The sequence below is a fragment of the Pleuronectes platessa genome, chromosome 17 (assembly GCF_947347685.1).
Source record: "Pleuronectes platessa chromosome 17, fPlePla1.1, whole genome shotgun sequence".
Lineage (NCBI taxonomy): Eukaryota > Metazoa > Chordata > Actinopteri > Pleuronectiformes > Pleuronectidae > Pleuronectes > Pleuronectes platessa.
Window position 1 is genome coordinate 21,402,594 of NC_070642.1, and position 19,037 is coordinate 21,421,630.

Below are 19,037 nucleotides of genomic sequence, written 5' to 3' on the forward strand. Positions count from 1 at the left end.
GCTAAGAACACTATTACAGCAATTCATGAATTCAAACTGTTACACAAGTAAAAGTATAGAAGTCAGTTTATTAACTTTTTTAATTTAAGTTTAAATCCTTGTTCAGACAAAGTGTTGACATATTGTTCATTAATAGATTTTTTAAAAGGAGAGAAGAAGTGTATTTATTTTTAAACTATCCTAAATTAAATTATTATACAAATCAGAGGGTGTTTTTCTTTTTACACACATCTGGAACAACCTTTTAATTTACTCTCCAGACGTTTTTGTAAATCTTTGGATGTTATTCGAGACATGAATCCTCATTTCTAATCTTCTACATACACTTTTAAAACAGAAAGATGATGTTAAGATCCCCTTAGTTTTACAGAATTTAAGTATTTTTATCTTTAGAACACATTAAACTGAACGTTGGTTCTTCTGTCCTACGAGACGGAGCCGTCTGAACTCAGCTGTTCTGTAATCAGCTGTTTGCTGTGTGCTGCTGAGGACATGTGTTCCCTTTGGCTGAAGATTAACTTTAAGTATTGATCTCATCTCCTCCAGATCAGGGGGTTTTAAAAGGTCCGAGGGCCGCCCGTCACACAACGCATGGAAAAGGGCAACATCTGGATTTCTGTGCTATCAAGAATCTGATATTTTACATAACACACAACTGAACATCTGTCCTGAAGTGATTATTAGTGTCTTTTCTGAGGCGACTAAATCTCTGAAACATATTTAATCTGTTCTATGTGATAAAACCTCCCCTACACCCCCACCCCAGTGAAAACCAGGTCTGAACTACATCACGACATTACAACAGATACGTGTTTAAATGTGCAGCTTTTTAACACAACACAGGGACATTTACACATAATGGCGGCCGACGTACAACAGGGGACGTGTCGATAAGAAATCACAAATTCTTCTTAATCTACTGTAGCTTCAAAAGAACGGTTTTCGAGGAATCGTTGTTGATTTCCAGAACTTTACAGAGAGGACGACAGGCTGTGATTTTACAGGGTAACACTTTGTGTCCCAGAAACCAGGATTTTGACCTGTTGATCTGTCGCCGTCCTTGTCCCGGCCAATGATTGACTAACGGCTGAGTTGTCCTGGTTGTCGACCCAACGCACCCAAAGGAAACCCATCAATATAACCGGAGGTCCGTGTGCGAGTGAGTCGACTATGAGCTGCTGGTTTCGGGGTCGCACCATGGACCTGTACACAGCAGCTCTCCTCCTGGGAGCCCTGACCTGCACCGGTAAGAAACAAACTATTACAGCTATGAATCGGGGGAAATATAGAAAAAGAATTGTGACGGAGAGTGATTTGCTTCACGGGGGAAATCACCTCATCAGGTCAAATGTTTAACTGTCAATCAACATTAAGAGAGAGAATTTGTTTTGTTCTTAGAAACAGATCTAAGAAAAGCCAATTGAAGTGGAAATGTGAGATTAATGATTTCGTGAATTACATCTCAAATATCTCATTTAATTACCTGTGAGTCAGTCGGGAACATATGAATTGTCCTGAATTGCTTTTCCTCCCTTTTCTTTTCTGAGATGAAAAATAATATAATATAATGTTTTGTTTAGTTTCATATAATCAAAACTGTCCTGCAGATGAATTTAGTTTGGCTTGAATCTAATGTTATATATGCAAAAACTAATTTGAAGACTAAATACTAAATGGAACAGGCTGTGCCAACGGTGGCTCTTCTAATTCACATCTACAAAATTTAATAAAAACTAAAAAGACAGATGACACAGTAATAACAGCTGATCACTCAATTAACCCTTTGGTGTCCGAGTGTTGAGGTTAAAGTTTCCACCTGATAATCTTACTTGTTGTCTGATTATATCAACTAAGGTGTCCCCCAGGGTTCAGTCTTAGGTCCTACAATTTTTTTAATACTCTCAAACAAGCACAAACCTCAAATTGGTCCCAAAGACTCAATGTAAATAACTATGAGGTTCTTTTTAACACTTTATTATTTGGTGCTTTCATTAAAAAAAGTTCCCTTGTAGCTTTGTTCTCATCTTGTTCATCTACATTTGGCTTTGCTCGTTAAACTATGAAACCAGAGTTAGGAGCTGATGTAGTTTATGCTGTAGTAGCTTATGTTTAATTGATATTAAAATGTTTATTCTGATTCTAGTGAGCGGTACAGACGTCAGAGGCTACGCCAAAACCGAAGGGGCGTGGATCCTCTCGCTGAACAAGCGACAGTACATGTTGAGCTCTGCGGCTGAATGTGCCACCAAATGTGACAGTGAAACCACTTTCACCTGCAAGCAAGTTCACACACAAACACACACACACACACACACACACACACACTGTGTATTCGACCTTCAACAGCTGAACTGGACTCAAGCCTCAGCATCTCAGCCCGACTCTGTTTCTCTCACAGGGCGTTCATGTACGTTGAGAAGGATCAGGAGTGCTGGACGGCCACAGAGAACTCCAAATCAGAGACCATCCTGCGTCGACCCAGCGCAGCTTTATATGAAAAACAAGGCAAGGCTCGATGTTTTCTGCTCATCACACTGTGGTTAATGTTTAGTCTGTTTTTACGTGATCAGCGATGTTTGGACTGTGTCTGCAAACACAGTGGAGAGGAGGTTAAACAGCACGAGTTGCATCAGACACATGACTCACTGGAGGGAACAGTCTGATGAGTTCGATTAGCAGATCAATATTTACAGCAGTGAGCAAGTCAACAATCGTTCCACCTTATTAGCAATTAAAACTGAATCAGGGGTCAGATGTGATGCTGATTGTGTCTTGTGTTGTGTTCTTGTTTTCTCTTCTTGTGTAGAATACCTCCAGGAGTGTGTACATGGACTGGGAACAGATTACAGAGGAACAAAGTCCAAAACAAAATCGGGAAAGACGTGTCAGAGATGGAAAGCGAAGTTCCCTCACGTGCCGAAGTATGAATCCACGTGTTTTATATGTATTCACGTGTTCTATCATTTTACATCACGTCATCCTGTCGTTTCATATCTCTCGTCTGTTCTCAGCATGACACCAGAGACTCACCCCCTGGCAGACCTGGACTCTAACTTCTGCAGAAACCCTGATGGAGACAGCGGGGGGCCCTGGTGTTACACCACCGACTCCAGCACCCGGTGGGAGCACTGCAACGTAGCCAGCTGCACCGGTGAGATCCATCTGTCGGTGATATTGATATTAATATTAACACTTGGACTCAGTAGTATGCAAACTATCAACAGTCCCCTAATGGAACCACATCTAAAGTCACTGGATTGGTTCATATCGGACCTCCAGGTCTCTTTTGCCTCCATGGACATTCGACCCATCCCTGTAGTGTGACATGTGTGTGTCTGTGGCTGTGTGTGTGTGTGTGTGTCCCACAGAGGAGTGTATTCACTGCAGTGGTGAGGACTACAGAGGAAAGATCTCCACCACTGAAAGCGGCTTCGCTTGCCAACGCTGGGATTCCCAGAAGCCTCACAACCACGGTTACATCCCCAGCGCGTACGACCACACAAACCACAGCTGAATTTGCGAATCCACCATTAGCGGGATTTACTGGAGTCAATACACACACATGAGATTTGCTAAAACAAAAACACAGTCCTATTTAATCCTTTCTCTAGTCTCCCAGAAAAGTATCTTGAGGAGAATTACTGCAGAAACCCTGATGGAGACCCCCGACCCTGGTGCTTCACCACCAGCTCAACCAAGAGATGGGACTTCTGCTCCATTCCCCGCTGCGGTAAGTCTCCCTCTGTTTTTAAAAACTCTATTAAAAAGTATAAAATCATGATATAACTGACAAAAGACATAAATATTCAGCATAGAAGTCATTTACAGGCAAAGAGTAAATGTATCCAGAGAAACATGATGTGGAAACTTGTTTCTGCCACTTTTGAAAGAAAATCGACTTCTCTCATTATTTTTAAATATGTCCTACAATATAATTCAACGATAAGTAGATTAATCTAATAATCATTTCTCAGGTCAAAGTTTAGTGTTTTACCATTGATCGATTCATAGATATGATAATTGATGATGAAGTAATGATTATTTTTCCTGATTATGACTCAGTGTCTCATTAGATATAAGAAAACCATTAAAAACAAATAACAGGGCTTTCATAGATAATACAGCTGATTCTAGAGGAGACAATAACTGACATGGTGTGGACATGTCCTCACCGAGCCGTCTCGTCCTCTGTCCTCAGCCTCCGAGCCGCCCACCATCGTCCCGGAGCTGACCTGTGCCACCGGTGAGGGCCTCGCCTACCGAGGCACCGTGGCCGTGACCGAGTCCGGCAAAACCTGCCAGACCTGGTCGGCCCAGACGCCGCAGAAACACAACCGCACCCCGGACAACTACCCCTGCAAGTACGAGCTCACATTAACAACACAACAACAACAACAACACCACAAATGAGTTCCTGTTCCACCTGGTGACGGAGTGATTACGTGTTTATTTGTCAGAGGCCTCGATGGAAACTACTGTCGTAATCCGGACAATGAGAGGATGCCCTGGTGCTACACCACCGACGCCGAGACGCGCTGGGAGTACTGCAGGGTGCCGAGCTGTGGAGCCGGAACAGGTACCAGACCCCCGGGGTGTGATGGACTCACAGCTGCAGCAGCTTCAGAGGAAAACTGAGTAACATATTACAGTCGTTAGTTGGTATGATTATGTATAAGGTCAAATGTATAGCAGTGGTTCTCAGTCTGAGGTTGAAGATTATTTCTGGGGGGTTTGTTGGATGATTTCAATAAATCAATTATTATTTAGAGAACAATAACACATTTTATATTTTAGCTACTAGAGATTGAAAATAGAACCATTAAAAAAGAAGATATGTCATCAGCCTTCTGATTTTTTTGTCCCCACATAACTGCTGAGGTGATTGTATCTGAAGTAATGTTTTAGATAGTAGTGACAGATTCTAGATAGATGCACTTTGGAAAAGATCAAGACAAAAGAGTTTAAAATAATGAGTTAAACTGTTCAAACTGAATTTACCTCAGTATAGACTGTATTCTCGTGTCCCTCAGACGAGGCCATCGCCCCCCCGGAGGAGGACGACTGTTACGTGGGCGATGGGACGAGCTACCGTGGAATCACGTCAGAGACCATCAGCGGAAAGAAATGTCAAAGCTGGAACTCCATGACTCCTCACAGCCACAAGAAGACTCCACAGGCGTACCCTGCAGCGTGAGTCCATCCATCACCTCCAGTGAAGCTGAGAGCAGTCATAAAAGACTTATACATAGATGACATGAGTTCAGGGGTTTGACCACAAGCTGCCTCACCTGTCTCTGCGTGTGGTTCATTTCGAACTGGTATCAAACTCAGAGGTTGAACTGTAACTGGCTCAGGTTTGATTTCCCAGCGGAATGTGTCCGAGAAGTCACATTGAATAAAAGCAAATGATTCTCACGCTGGAGGAGCCAAAGTGGCTGAGACCCACAGCGAGCTACATGTGACTGGCGTGTTGGGTTGTCACATACGTGATGAATGACGTGTGAGGATTAGCCAACGGACACTGGACCAGTTCTGACCCAGAGCCAATCACAGCTGCTGCTGACTGGAGACGATTCTTTACCCGAGAAGCACAAGTCTGCACATCGAACAGCTGTAGGACTACATCCATGAAAACAAACCACTTTATCGTCTATTTTATTAAAACCTTCGCATAACAGCCGTATTGCTAGTTGGAATGAGAATTCCATTAGTGTTTTATATATATATAATATCGTAGATTGAGATCAATATAACTTTTCTCTTAAAATCTATATCTGTTGAAAATTGGCAGAATTTGCTCAAACAGCGTTGACTTCTCCGGCTACTTTCAAAGTCAAAGGCCAATCCTGCCCCCTGGTGGTAATTTCAGTTTGCCTCTATAGGACTAAAATACAAAGTCTGCTGGTACCTGCTGCTCTGATGTCCAGAGTTTCTCTTTTCACAGGGACCTCAGGAGGAATCTGTGCAGGAACCCAGAAGGAGACCGAGCTCCTTGGTGTTACACTATGGACCCTAGTGTCCGCTGGGAGTATTGCAACTTGGAAAAATGTAGCGCCATCGTTCCAGGACCACCAGGACCAGCCCCACCCAAACCCACCGTACCCCAGATCCCTTCCACCGTCACCCAGGCCCCAGCAGCGACAGGTCAGTCAACCCGTCTGTCAGAGTTTGAGATTGTTTGTAATTTTTTTTAATCCTTCATTCACCCCCTGGCTTCTCTTGGTGTATCTGTGTCAGACTGTAAGATTGGAAGTGGAGGAACATACCGAGGTCCAATCTCCATCACAATCCTGGGTGTGACCTGCCAGGCCTGGAGCGCTCAGAGTCCTCACCCGCACAGCAGCTTCACCCCAGCGTCCCACCCCACCAAGGGCCTGGAGGGAAATGTAAGTGTGCTGCACTCAGACCTGTCGACATCTCGATATTGAAATGAATGTGGACAGCTGGCCAAGCCGTGATTATCTCCTTGTTTGTCACCGGCAGAGCTGCAGAAACCCAGATAACGACGTGAACGGGCCGTGGTGCTACACTACCGACAGGAACAAGAAGTGGGACTACTGTCAGATCCCTGACTGTGGTACGTGAACATTATCAGAACCACAGTGGTACGATCAGAACGTCCTAAAGAAAACACTAACATGGAGGTCTGTGACCTATACTGCAGCTGAACACCAGGGGGCGATCCAGATGGTTTGCCTTCACTTTTGGTTAGCTAGTTAGTTGAAGCCCTGGCCTGGCTACCAGTCTTAACTGAACCAGATCCTTCCAACCTATGGTAAAGACTAAATGACACTTAATAACCGATCTTTCTTTGCAGTTGGACTGGAATGCGGTTCACCAGTCACCAAACCCAGGCGTTGTTTCGGTCGTATTGTCGGAGGCTGCGTATCCAAGCCTCACTCGTGGCCGTGGCAGATCAGCCTCAGGACCAGGTGAGCACGCCAACACTAAATCATTATTCACAAACACATTATGTAATTATACCGTCCAGCTTGAATCTGTCATGGTTCCTCTCTTTCCACCAGTGCGGGATTTCATTTCTGTGGAGGAACTCTGATTCACCGTCAGTGGGTCCTCACGGCTGCCCACTGCCTGGAGAGGTCAGGGACACTCAGACACATCTGAACACAGCATCCTGCAGTAAAACAGCCACTGGTTAACTGGTGTGTGTGTGTGTGTGTGTGTGTGTGTGTGTGTGTGTGTGTGTGTGTGTGTGTGTGTGTGTGTGTGTGTGTGTGTGTGTGTGTGTGTTGGTAAATGTAATGAACCGTAGGTCCAAGCGGCCTAGTGCATACCTGATTGTCATGGGCGTCCACACTGAGCGAGCCAATGAGCCGTCCAAACAGGAGCGCAGGCTGGAGAAACTGGTGATGGGACCGAACGGAGCCGACATCGCTCTGCTCAAACTGGAGAGGTGAACACGGGACGGATCCTCGAACCACCACAGATACACTGACACGACAACTATCAATCAGTTACTGCTGCAGATACAGATACAGCACAGCTAATGCTTTGGTCACCTCTACGTATTATGAATGCAAATTTAGGCCTGAAAACATAGTCTGTAAATGAAGATGGACGCACTTCCTGGATGGAGCCAAGCCACCGATTACGAAGCTCAGTCAATCACGTATCAGTCCTCAGCTGTCATTCAATCTTTGAGAAAAATGTATTTGACGTATTCTCCAGTTTTTTAGTTTGGCTCATGTCCCATCTGCTAACATGGAGGAGGCAGCGCTTATAACCTATACAGCAGCTAGCCACCAGGGGGCGATTGCAATGGTTCTTTTGGGGAGCTGTTATTAACGTCACTGTAAATAAAAGCTCTTGGTATTTTTGGTTCGTTCAAACTTAACAAGCAGTTTGAGGACGTCAGCTCGAGCTCCTGGTGTGTGTGTAACAGATTCAATGACTAACCAGGATCTAAATTGCTCTTCACTGTTTATTGACGGTGATGTTGTGTTTTCAGTCCGGCTCTGATAAACGACAAAGTCCTGCCAGTGTGTCTCCCAGAAAAAGATTACATCGTCCCCAGTGGAACCGAGTGTTACGTCACTGGTTGGGGTGAGACTCAAGGTACAGTACGTGTTTGTGCTGATGTCTTTGTGGGGACCTGCTTCATTTTTAAACACTACGAGGTCTTTTGGAAAGTTCTTCAAAACGTGACATCAGAGCCTTTTCCAGGTAATTTATGGATTTGTATTTGGACCCTGATGGTGGATAACAGCAGGAAGTGTGTGTTGCAGGCACGGGGGGTGATGGCATCCTGAAGGAAACTGGTTTCCCTGTGATCGAGAACAAGGTCTGTAACCGTCCGTCGTATCTGAACGGACGAGTCAAAGAACACGAGATGTGCGCTGGAAACATCGAGGGAGGACACGACAGCTGCCAGGTACCAAACCAGAAACACTTAGAAAACTACACAAGCATCACAGTGTGCCGCTATAACACTTTATTCTACTGGTCTGTACTTTTTTAACCAGCATTTCCCCTTGAAATAAAAATTAATAACTGATAAATCCTCAGAAAAAGGGAAAGAAGGAAGGGAAATATTACAGAATTGCAGACCAGTAAATGAATATTGTCAAATTAAAAAATAAAAGCATTAGAGAATTGTTTTCTCACGGTTAGAAGAGTTGAGTTTCTCTATAAATCTAAATTTTGTAAAGTGCTTTGAGATGATGTATGTCGTGATTCGATAGTTTACAGATAAAATTAAACCGTCAATGACCTCATCCAAACTGTGATTTCCGACAATTCAGAGTAAAAAAACTAGATCTGTTATTTTAGGAATAATTAAGTTTTTACCAAACACAATAAGTCACTTGATTTGAAACTGTCCTTCCTGCTTGGACAGTGTTTCCTTCCTGTCTGACTGAAGATGAAACCATTGTCATGTGTGTGTTTGTCTCCGCAGGGCGACAGCGGCGGCCCTCTGGTGTGTACCGCTCAGAACAAGTACATCCTGCAGGGCGTCACTTCCTGGGGTCTGGGATGCGCCAACGCCATGAAACCCGGCGTCTACGCCCGAGTCTCCAAATTCAAGGACTGGATCGAGGCAACCATCAGAGCCGGTTAAAGACAGTGGTTGATTTTAGATTTTAGATTTTTGAAGATGTGCTGACGTGTCTGTTTGGTATTTTCTGATGTTAACAAAGTGTCACTGGAGCTGAAGTGAAATTAAACCGAAGCACAATAAGCAAAGTTCTGGTATTAAAAAGTGAAATGTGTTTTCTGTAAGAGCTGAAAAATAAAACTTGATACAAAGGAAATGTGGAAGTCACACTTTATAGAAATTGTATAAAAAACCACTTCCTTGATTTCATCAACATGTCAACATGTTGTTGCAAAAGCAAAATGAACATGCACACACATACACAAAATCAAACACAATCACACACTTGTTGTTTCCTTGTTGCTCGTCAGGTCGACTTTTAAAAGTTTCTTTGTTTGTTGATTCTCCAGCGGATTCTCCTTCCTCCTGGAAGCAGAAACAAATGTATTTTATTGGTTGTAGATAAAAACACTTTCTTCATTAATTCCTATAGACAACATCAAGAGTTTCAATTTGATGGAAGTTTTGTCTAAAGTGCTTTAAAAGATACATGGGAATAAAACAACACAGAAACAACATCCATTAAAACCAGTTAAAGCAGGAACTTTATTACAATCGTTCATTTTATTGATTTGATGTCTCTTTTACTTATAAATCATTAGCAATCAAATTAAAAAAATTGATTCAAGTAATTTTACTCAAAAATCCAAAGTCTTCTTATTTAGTGGTGAAAAGTTAATTACTCACACATGTAATTCAAAGTATACAATTTCAAAACACTTATTCTTTAATTGAGTAAACATAAGAAGAAATAATTAAGTGTGATTAATTTCCTTCTGACCTGTGAGGAAACTCGATGTCGTCGATGGTCTCCGGCAGAGGAACTCCTCTGGTTTCTGGAAGCAGCAGAACCAAACCTCCGGCCACGAAGGCCACGGCTCCTGAGAAACATCACGGAGATTTAAAACTGAATCAATCTTCCAGCTTCACTGCTCAGTTTTAAAAATAATACATTGATTTTAAATCGCAGTGTGGTTCTACGACACGTACGAGACCCTTCCCGACTTGTTAAGAAGCCGAACGTTCGTCTTTCTACTGTGAAATTAAAATCTTCTAAAGGAAAAGCTACCGAAGATGATGAGTGGCAGCTCCAGCCAGATGACGGCCAGCCTGTAGAGCAGGAACGGAGCCACGATGCCTCCGACGTCACACAGCGAGGAACAGACCGACACTCCCAGGTTCCTGCACACAGATCAATAACCTTCAGCCTCATCATCAGCGTGAGGAGCAGAGACGATGGAGTCGACCTCACCTGACGAACGTCGGGTAGAGCTCGGTGTTCACGAACACGACCATCTCAAAGGCCATGGTGATACCGAGCCGCCCGACGCAGGCCACCGCCGTCTTCAACCAGAACATGTCTGACCCCCACAGGGACACAAGAGCAAGTGCATTTCAAACATGAGAGAGAACCTGTGGAAGCTTCAGCCTTCATAAAAACTCAAAAGGTTTAGTTTGGCCAGTCTGGGCTACTGTAAAAGAAAGATGGCCGCCTCCGTAGAGAGGAGCCGCTCCTAATGTAAATATAAAGTTTTTAAATACAAAGGGTCATTCGAGGGTGAAGAAAACAAACATTTGTACAATTTAGATGATTAAACATTCGGGGAAAACATCACTAGGATTAGTTTACATTCAGTTTCTGCTGATACGACCTTTCACCTGAATCTCACACTCTGAACCTTTAAGTTTCCTCCGTTGGAAGCAAGAAAAGGACAAAACAGAATCCAAGAGTTTTTCTCACGGTCGGGAATAAAAGCTGTGATCAAGCACGAGGCTCCGGCCACGATGTTGGCGGCGGCGAAGGGAAGACGCCTGCCGATGCGTTCGATGGTGAAGAGGATGAGGAAGGCGGCGGGGAACTCCACCAGTCCGGCGATGAGGAAGTCAACGTAGACGTTTCCTCCGGCGATCCCCACCCGCATGATGAGGCCCTGGTACACCACAGCACTGGTGAACCTGCAGAGGGTCAATGAGACTCAGCATCTCCTGGGTTCAGGTGAAGAATCGTGATTTGACCGGACGCCTCACCAGTTGAACATGAGGATGAAGGTGTGTTTCCTCATGTTCGGGGTTCTGACCAGGTCCAGCAGCGAGGCGGAGGAGGAGTCGCCCTCATCACTAGACAGCGTCTGGAACAAGAAGCCGTGTGTGAAACAGTGAAATAGACTCAGGGCATTAATCTGAAAAGCTGCTCCATGGCTCCACCTCGAAGGTCTTGTTGAGTTTCCTCTTGTTCTCCTTGGCCATGGCCTCGGTGATCTCCAGGGCTCTGGAGGACTTGTTCTGGGAGACGAGCCACCGCGGAGACTCTGGGATGAACCTGAACCACAGAGAGAACCTCTCTCACCAACAGATCTGCTAAACTAAACTCTTTCTTTACTTTTTATTAGTAATTAGTTACATTTAGGTGATTTTATGAAATCGCTAACAGCAGAGGGGAGACAGGAGGTTATGTTTTCACCCCCCGTCTGGGAGTTTGTAGGTTTGATTATTTGTTTAATTATCAGCTGGATTTTAAATATCACTTTCTTTAATGTTGCAATAAAGGCTTGACAAAATGCATGGATCTATTTAGGGAACTGGTATTTATCATAAGTGTTTGAAATTTGATGGAATAATATATTTAAGGAACAACTGGTGATGAAGATGATGCTGTTCATTAATAAGTACATTTTTTAATGGAATCGTCCTTAAAACACAGACAAGGGGCCGAACAATGACCGCAACCAAATCTATGAGTTTGTATAGACTTAACCCCTTAACGCCTGAATTCATTTCCAATTATATAAAAATTATCTGGTATGTAGATTGATGCTGCTTTGGCTTGAAATTGAATAACAACATATGTTTCTGTACAATCATTGCTGTTCCATCATCACAGTATTTCAAATACAGCTTAATACCTCAAAATAACTTTGCTGCACAGTCCCAAGGGGCTTGTATATATTTTCCACTCCAACCACTAGATGGCGGCAGAGTGCTTCCAATACCTTCCTTGGAATGTGTAGTATTTGCACCATCAGGCACAATCGTCACCTCTGCGGCATTAATACCGGAATGGGGTTTGAGGCGAACTCGCGACATTCGTCCACAAGGGGTTAAATATTATAAAAAAAAATGAGATGATCAAACTCCTCCTCCAACACACAAAACGACAACATGTAAACATAAAGCTTGTCACCAGTAGTAGGACAGGAAGAAGATGTAAGGGGCGGAGAAGACGACCTGCAGCCAGCGCCAGTCGGTGATGAAGTAGGCGAGCAGCGAGAGGAGGAGGTTGCCGATGCTGAAGAACATCTGGAACAGGATCCCCACCGTCCGCCGGTGCTCCACCCCCACGATCTCCGTCACTGACGGAGAAGATGAGTGTATCATCACTAAACTGAGTCAAAGTCTCATTTGGACGAGAGAGAAAACACTTTGGAAATGTTTGTTCCAGGACGGAGCACAAAGTTCATCCTGAGTTGTGAGGAGCAGAAACCTTAACCCCATATTACTGATCAACCAACCACACAATATGTTACTGTTGAGAAGATTTAACTCGTTTAACTTGAACATTGAATTGGTGAGAGTCTTACGCAGCACGTAGCACGTCATCCAGCCGCCTTTGACTGCAAAGCCGAAGATGGTCCTGAACACCAGGATGGAGATGTAGTTGGGCGCCACAGCCAGCAGCAGCCCGGAGATGGCGTTCAGGATGTTAGACACGAAGAAACTGATCCTTCTGCCAAACCTGCGGACGGAGAGACAACATAAAACGTTCCTGGAGAAAGTTCTTCAGAATGACACGTGGCTCTAGATTGAGAAACGATGCTCGGCCCCTGTTGACGGATCGGGGGAGGACGGTGGAACGGTCGGGAGCTCACCTGTCAGCGAAGTATCCGAAAGCGAAGCTGCCGACGAGGAAGCCCACGTTGAGAGTGGCCTGGTACATGTCCACCAACCAGGCGTCCTCACACACCAGGTCAAACTGGGACCAAGAGGGAGGAAGGTTTACATGTGATCACGTCTGACACAGATTAGAGTTCAGTTTTGTGGTGAATTGAAATCAACCCTCACCTCTGTGACGAAGGATTTCCTCCCTTCATACTGATACTCCCAGGAATCCTGAAAGACAAGGATCCAACATCGTGATCAGAACAGATGGAAACATCTTGAAATTCTCTGCACGCCACTTCCCAGAGAGTGGGCGACTGTATTTCACCTCGTGAAAGCTCTGTTTTCATCGAGGGCTTTGAGAGCTTCAGGGTCACAAGAGGAGACGTTAGTGAAATACAACAACAACTTAACACCTAAAACAAACTAATTGATATCATTCTCCTGAATTTGCCTGATTCATTTAATCAAATTCCACAAATCATTCCCTGGAAATCAATAAAATCTGTAAACGCTTCAGAAAGTGAAAAGACACTTCCTGATCTGGATTTGCACCAAGATCTAGAATCTCCCACACTGAGCCAATCTATGTCTCCAAGTCTCATTGCAGTCCAGATGTTTTTGTGTAATCTTGCTTAAAGACAAACACACATGTGGACACACAACTTCTGGTGGAGGCAGAAACAACCTGAGAGCTCTCACCTTGCACGTGGTCACAGGCACCCCCCCGAGGTCCAGCTCCTGGGAGTCGCAGGTGAGGGAGGTGCTGTTCCAGTCCAGCTGGTACTGCTCACAGCTGCTGGGCTGCAGGCCTCCGGAGCTGTTGACCTGAGGCAGCGTCAGCCGGCGACTGTGCGCCAGACTCCAGCCGCACTCCTGCCTCCTCTCCACCACCGCTGGGTCCCGGCACCAGTGATCGGGGGTGAAGCCCTGGAACACGATGCCCACGTAGACGCCTGAAAAAGGCAGCGACAGCAAACAGAGCAGAGCGAAGATTCTCTTCTGGCAGCGGCCGAACGTGCCGGCCTGCTCCAGCAGGTCATCGAAGGTCGTCATTGCTCTGGTCCAACTCTCGGACTCAATGCTTCGGGGGGGAAGTTTTGTTTTCAGCTCATGGCTCCCTCCTGCTGTGGAGACTTTGAAGGCGTTCACGTCTCTGACTGGAGCCAAACAGAGAATGGCTGAATTATTATGTAATCAGTGAATGAACCTGAACTGGGCTCAGGCCAAAACAAATTCTCCTTAGTATGCCTGAAGTGTGTGGCCGCGGTTACACAACTTCATTAATGCGTAGTCACAAAGACGCTGTTGAATGTCAAACAGATGCAGAATTGAACTCAGGTGAACTCTGCATCGGACGAGACACCGGACATGAAACCTGTGAAATCAGACTCACAAGCAGTTTGAAGACCTCAGACAGTTCTACACAGGATCCGGACAACAGAGTGTCTGATGACTGAAACTGGACCAACACTCAGTGGAGCTCACTCCTCCACTCCACCACAGCTCTCCTCTTAAAGGGGAAATCAGCTATTTGTTAACCTTGGCCCTGAATAAATAAACGATAGTGTGTCAATAATTGCTTCACTGAACCTCTTGGAATCTGTCCAGTGGATTGTTTTCACCAGCTGCCACAACACGACAGAATGGAATCCTGTGGGGAAACTGCGACCGTCCATCACATGTCCACTAAAGACGCTTTTATTTCCACCAGAGAGAGAAAAGAGAGAGAGAGGATTGTTTCTCTGGGTCTTCGGCAGCGACATCACACACGAGTCTCACTCTCAGGTCTCGTGAAACTTGGATCGTTGCAGGAACATGGAAACATGAGAATTAGGATTAGAAATAATAGTTTGAATTTGAATCTGTTTCCCTGCAGAGTATAAAAGTGAAGAGATGCTTCAAACTGAAGAGTCAATGAGGAAAAGGACAGATGCAACAAGCACAGGGGGGGGGGGGGGGGGGGGGGGGGGGGACGAGCAGCTCCACAGTTGAGAAGGAGACTTTTTGTTGATGTGTGATGTTGCAAGAATATGAGCAAAGACCCAGAATTATAATATCAGCTTTTTATTAGCGCAAATTGACACTTCATGGACTGTCGCAGTTGCCCCATTAGTTAAGGCAATCATCATTAGGCAACAGGTTGTCCAACTGTTGGTTCTTCAGTGAAAGTTTCTCCTTCATTCTGAACAAAAACAAAATGAAGACATCAACATCATGTTCGGACGAGACAGAGAGAACGTCTAGAACCTCACTGGTGATAGAACATCTCCATCTGATGGGATCCATCTGCTCAGCCCTGAGATAATAAAACAATAATCCTACTCTAGAGCTTCAGTTCAAACATGAGAAGACAGGTGTACCTAATAATACTAATAAAGTGACCAGTTTACAGTGTACTAATCATACACATACGGGCAAATGACACTTCTAGTGTGTAATACTTTGTGTTTTTTTATCGTGTGTGTTCAGACGTGGATTCTCACTTGTCGGGGAACTCGATGTCGTCGATGGTGTCGGGCAGCGGGACGCCTCTGGTCTCCGGCAGCAGCAGAACCAAACCTCCAGCCACGAACGCCAGAGACCCTGAACAACACAACACAACAAATATTACATATCTAACTTTATTAATGATTATTTTCATCTCAAATCGTCATTGTTACTTCTTGTGTTTACATTTCAATTCACTATCCCCTCGAAAAAGTGTTTTTTTCAATATTGATAAAGAAGTTTTAGAAGATTTTCATGAAACTGCATTAACCAGCAGTTTCCAAACATCCATATTCTTTGACGCTGAACTTATTAGATCCTCACGCACATCAACTACAGGTCAAGAGAATAAAAGCCTCTTGTACTGATGATTCCAGACGTCTACAGAACATCTTCATCACAACGTCAGCACCCACCGAAGATGATGAGTGGCAGCTCCAGCCAGATGACGGCCAGCCTGTAGAGCAGGAACGGAGCCACGATGCCTCCGATGTCACACAGCGTGGAACAGACCGACACTCCCAGGTTCCTGCAGGTAACACAACCACGGTTTATTATGTTTATATATATATAAAGACAATATGCACTTCACACATAGAGTGTAGAACAGATCTCACCTGACGAACGTCGGGTAGAGCTCGGTGTTCACGAACACGACCATCTCAAAGGCCATGGTGATACCGAGCCGCCCGATGCAGGCCACCGCCGTCTTGAACCAGAACATACCTGCAGGAACATGACTGTTTAATATAATGATCTCGTCACTTCCTGTCTGTGGAACCCTGCCTGTCACTCACTGTCAGGGATCATGGCCGTGATGAAGCAGGCGGCGCCGGCCACGATGTTGGCGGCGGCGAAGGGAAGACGTCGGCCGATCCGCTCGATGGTGAAGAGGATGAGGAAGGCGGCGGGAAACTCCAACAGGCCCGAGATGAGGAAGTCGATGTAGACGTTTCCTCCCAGAATCCCCAGCCTCATGATCAGACCCTGGTAGACCACAGCACTGGTGAACCTGGGGGGGAGGGGGGGGGTTATCTCCTGTGATCGAGCTCCAAAACACAGAAATAATGATCTGACTGATTATAATCTCACCAGTTGAAGCTGAGGATGAAAGTGTGTTTCCTCATGTTGGGAGTTCTGATCAGGTCCATGAAGGAGGCGGAGCTTGAGGCGGCGTTATCGTCCGTCAGAGTCTGAAGAAACAAACATCTTTATTTATTATTTATTCCTCCTGTTCGCTTTATTCTGTTTTTTACAATTTAGCTGTATAAAATGATTGATGTCTCTCCTGCACCTTGAAGGATGTGATTATATATAAACAACACCCGATATAACATGAGGGAAAATGAACATAACAAGAATCGACTTCATATAAACAAAATATCAAAATGCAGAAAGAAACAGATCAAGTGGAGAGAAATGAAAGTTATAATCTAATAACGCAGCCGTTACCTCGATGTTCTTGGACAGAGTTCTGTTGTTTTCTTTGGCCATGTCCTCGGTGATCTTCACGGCTTCAGACCTCTTGTTCTGAGACAGAAGCCAGCGTGGAGACTCGGGGACGAACCTGAGAGACAAGAACATTCATGAAGAACTGCAAACTACACGTTGTTCCTCTGTGTATATGAAACAAAACCACAAGAATGTATCATAAACACACGTGGAAGACAGAGATGTGTGATTATCAGACCTTCGAATGTCAGAATGTCTTTTTTAATAACTGACTAAACTTAGCTGTAACTTCCTCCTCACACCTCCTCCAGGTTAATATATGGGACATACAGGTGTGGCCTAGGGGGTAGAGTGGTCGTCCTCCAACAAGAAGGTTGGAGGTTCAATCCCCACTCTTCCCCATCTGCATGCAGAGGTATCCCTGGGCAAGATGCTGAACCCCTAATTAGCCCCTCATAGATGTTGAGTGCACCAGTTGTAAGTTGCTTTGGATAATTTCTTGCTGTTTAGATGTTTAAGTTTCACTTTGGTTTGGTTTTGATTGGTTATTCAATAACATAACAACAGGGGCTGGACATCATGATTGACAGCTGAGACTGACTCAGGATTGGTCGGTTGATAACCAGCGTGACCTCGAATGATTCGTCAGATGCTGGCGACTGTATTTGGAATATGTGTTTGGCTTTTTGGAAGAAGTAAAGAGCATTGAACGTCGGCTCCTGTTGAAAGAACAAAGGACAGGAGTCCGACTGGTGAACCTCACCAGTAGTAGGACAGGAAGAAGATGTAGGGGACGGTGATGACGACCTGCAGCCAGCGCCAGTCGGTGATGAAGTAGGCGAGCAGCGGGAGGAGGAGGATGCCGACGCTGAAGAACATCTGGTACAGGACTCCCACCGTCCGTCTCTGCTCGACTCCCACGAGCTCTGTGACTGAGGACGAGGACGAGGGACACGTGTCACACATTGAATCACGTGTCAGGAGCAGAGACGGACAACAGAGATGTTCACGTTGCTCTTACTCAGCACGTATCCCACCACCCAGCCTCCTTTCACCCCGAACCCGTACAGCGTTCTGAAAACCAGCAGAGACACGTAGTTCGGGGCCACGGCCACCAGGATCCCCGTGATCGCGTTGAACAGGTTGGACATCAGGAAGCTCAACTTCCGGCCAAACCTGGAGACAGAGACACGAACCGACATCAGTGAGTTTAATGTGTCGCAGCAACGATTCAGAATGTTAAGGTTTAACTGACGAACCAACCAATCGCAGACCTACCTGTCAGCCAGGTAACCAATCGCTATGCTTCCAATCAGGAAGCCGATGTTGAGCGTGGCCTGGTACATGTCCACCAACCAGCTGTCTGCACACACCAGGTCAAACTGGGACACAGATACACAAGGTTAGTTGTGTTAGAATCCTCATCTTCAGGATTTCTCTAATCTCAACGTAACCTTTAAAAATTCAAATGAATGGGGTTAAAGGAAAAGTTCAGCAGGTCAAGAAACGCACCTCAGTGACGAAGGACTGTCGTCCCTGGTAGTCGTACTCCCACCCGTCCCTGCAGGCAGTTCTGGGAGTTCTACCGAGGTCCAGCTCCTGAGAGTCGCAGGTGAGGGAGGTGCTGTTCCAGTCCAGCTGGTACTGCTCACAGCTGCTGGGCTGCACGCCCCCGGAGCTGTTGACCTGAGGCAGCGTCAGCTTGCGACTGTGCGCCAGGCTCCAGCCACAGGCCTGCCTCGTCTCCACCACCGCTGAGTCCCGGCACCAGTGATCGGGGGTGTAGCCCTGGAACACGATGCCCACGTACACGCCGGCCCACGGCATGGACACCAGGCACATCATGGCGAAGATGCGTTTCTGACAGCGGCCGAATTTGCCAACTTCTTCCAGGATGTCGTCAAAAGTGGTCATGGCTGCAGATGTGTTGTCTTTCCTCTTAAAAGAAAACTGCTAAGAGACAAACTGAGCTCCTTCTGCTCTCAGGCGTCTGCAGCTTATCTGAGAGTGGACAGGAATCTGAGCCTCCTCATTGTTCTGGGGATTTTAATCAGGACGAGCAGGAGCAAAGGTCCCAGGACGGACGTAGGTCCAGTGGAGTTGA

At 45.5% G+C, this 19,037-nt stretch overlaps 3 protein-coding genes across 4 annotated transcripts; 1 reads left to right on the forward strand and 2 right to left on the reverse strand.

The window, feature by feature from the left end:
- Positions 1 to 585: 585 nt before the first annotated feature.
- plg (plasminogen) lies at positions 586 to 9,272 on the forward strand. The gene is made up of 19 exons (XM_053445178.1): positions 586 to 1,246; positions 2,144 to 2,279; positions 2,399 to 2,505; positions 2,807 to 2,921; positions 3,012 to 3,151; positions 3,369 to 3,489; positions 3,612 to 3,730; positions 4,199 to 4,361; positions 4,458 to 4,576; positions 5,031 to 5,190; positions 5,945 to 6,144; positions 6,238 to 6,386; positions 6,484 to 6,577; positions 6,818 to 6,932; positions 7,026 to 7,100; positions 7,274 to 7,414; positions 7,970 to 8,076; positions 8,247 to 8,392; positions 8,918 to 9,272. The coding sequence occupies exons 1-19, from the start codon at positions 1,171 to 1,173 to the stop codon at positions 9,077 to 9,079; spliced, it is 2,445 nt and encodes an 814-aa protein (XP_053301153.1). The 5' UTR covers positions 586 to 1,170; the 3' UTR covers positions 9,080 to 9,272.
- Positions 9,270 to 14,500, reverse strand: LOC128460130 (solute carrier family 22 member 2). 2 transcript variants are annotated; one of them, XM_053445180.1, is made up of 13 exons: positions 14,388 to 14,500; positions 13,694 to 14,151; positions 13,175 to 13,222; positions 12,982 to 13,085; positions 12,694 to 12,848; positions 12,297 to 12,465; positions 11,321 to 11,435; positions 11,144 to 11,244; positions 10,857 to 11,071; positions 10,368 to 10,476; positions 10,185 to 10,297; positions 9,897 to 9,996; positions 9,270 to 9,481 (listed from the first exon to the last, which is right to left on the reverse strand). In XM_053445180.1, exons 2-13 carry the CDS (start codon positions 14,045 to 14,047, stop codon positions 9,394 to 9,396), a joined length of 1,671 nt encoding a protein of 556 aa, XP_053301155.1. In that variant the 5' UTR covers positions 14,048 to 14,151; positions 14,388 to 14,500; the 3' UTR covers positions 9,270 to 9,393. The 2 variants fall into 2 exon arrangements, with proteins under 2 accessions (XP_053301155.1, XP_053301154.1); XM_053445179.1 differs by having other exon boundaries at positions 13,694 to 14,499.
- Positions 14,501 to 15,473: 973 nt separating this feature from the next.
- LOC128460131 (solute carrier family 22 member 2) lies at positions 15,474 to 18,847 on the reverse strand. The gene is made up of 10 exons (XM_053445181.1): positions 18,446 to 18,847; positions 18,212 to 18,315; positions 17,955 to 18,109; positions 17,697 to 17,865; positions 16,934 to 17,048; positions 16,574 to 16,674; positions 16,279 to 16,493; positions 16,099 to 16,207; positions 15,898 to 16,010; positions 15,474 to 15,577 (listed from the first exon to the last, which is right to left on the reverse strand). The coding sequence occupies exons 1-10, from the start codon at positions 18,845 to 18,847 to the stop codon at positions 15,474 to 15,476; spliced, it is 1,587 nt and encodes a 528-aa protein (XP_053301156.1).
- Positions 18,848 to 19,037: the final 190 nt, after the last annotated feature.

Excerpts from the sequence above, each read along its gene's own strand:
- plg (XM_053445178.1), top strand. The coding sequence starts at position 1,171 with ATGAGCTGCTGGTTTCGGGGTCGCACCATGGACCTGTACACAGCAGCT. Across the intron at positions 2,506-2,806 it reads AGCTTTATATGAAAAACAAG|AATACCTCCAGGAGTGTGTA; the intron begins GCAAGGCTCGAT and ends CTTCTTGTGTAG. Across the intron at positions 2,922-3,011 it reads AAGTTCCCTCACGTGCCGAA|CATGACACCAGAGACTCACC; the intron begins GTATGAATCCAC and ends GTCTGTTCTCAG.
- LOC128460130 (XM_053445180.1), bottom strand. The coding sequence starts at position 14,047 with ATGACGACCTTCGATGACCTGCTGGAGCAGGCCGGCACGTTCGGCCGC. Across the intron at positions 10,298-10,367 it reads CTCTACCCGACGTTCGTCAG|GAACCTGGGAGTGTCGGTCT; the intron begins GTGAGGTCGACT and ends ATCTGTGTGCAG. Across the intron at positions 9,482-9,896 it reads GACATCGAGTTTCCTCACAG|GAGGAAGGAGAATCCGCTGG; the intron begins GTCAGAAGGAAA and ends TTCTGCTTCCAG.
- LOC128460131 (XM_053445181.1), bottom strand. The coding sequence starts at position 18,847 with ATGACCACTTTTGACGACATCCTGGAAGAAGTTGGCAAATTCGGCCGC. Across the intron at positions 18,316-18,445 it reads GACAGTCCTTCGTCACTGAG|TTTGACCTGGTGTGTGCAGA; the intron begins GTGCGTTTCTTG and ends TCTGTGTCCCAG. Across the intron at positions 15,578-15,897 it reads GCTGCCACTCATCATCTTCG|GGTCTCTGGCGTTCGTGGCT; the intron begins GTGGGTGCTGAC and ends TGTGTTGTTCAG.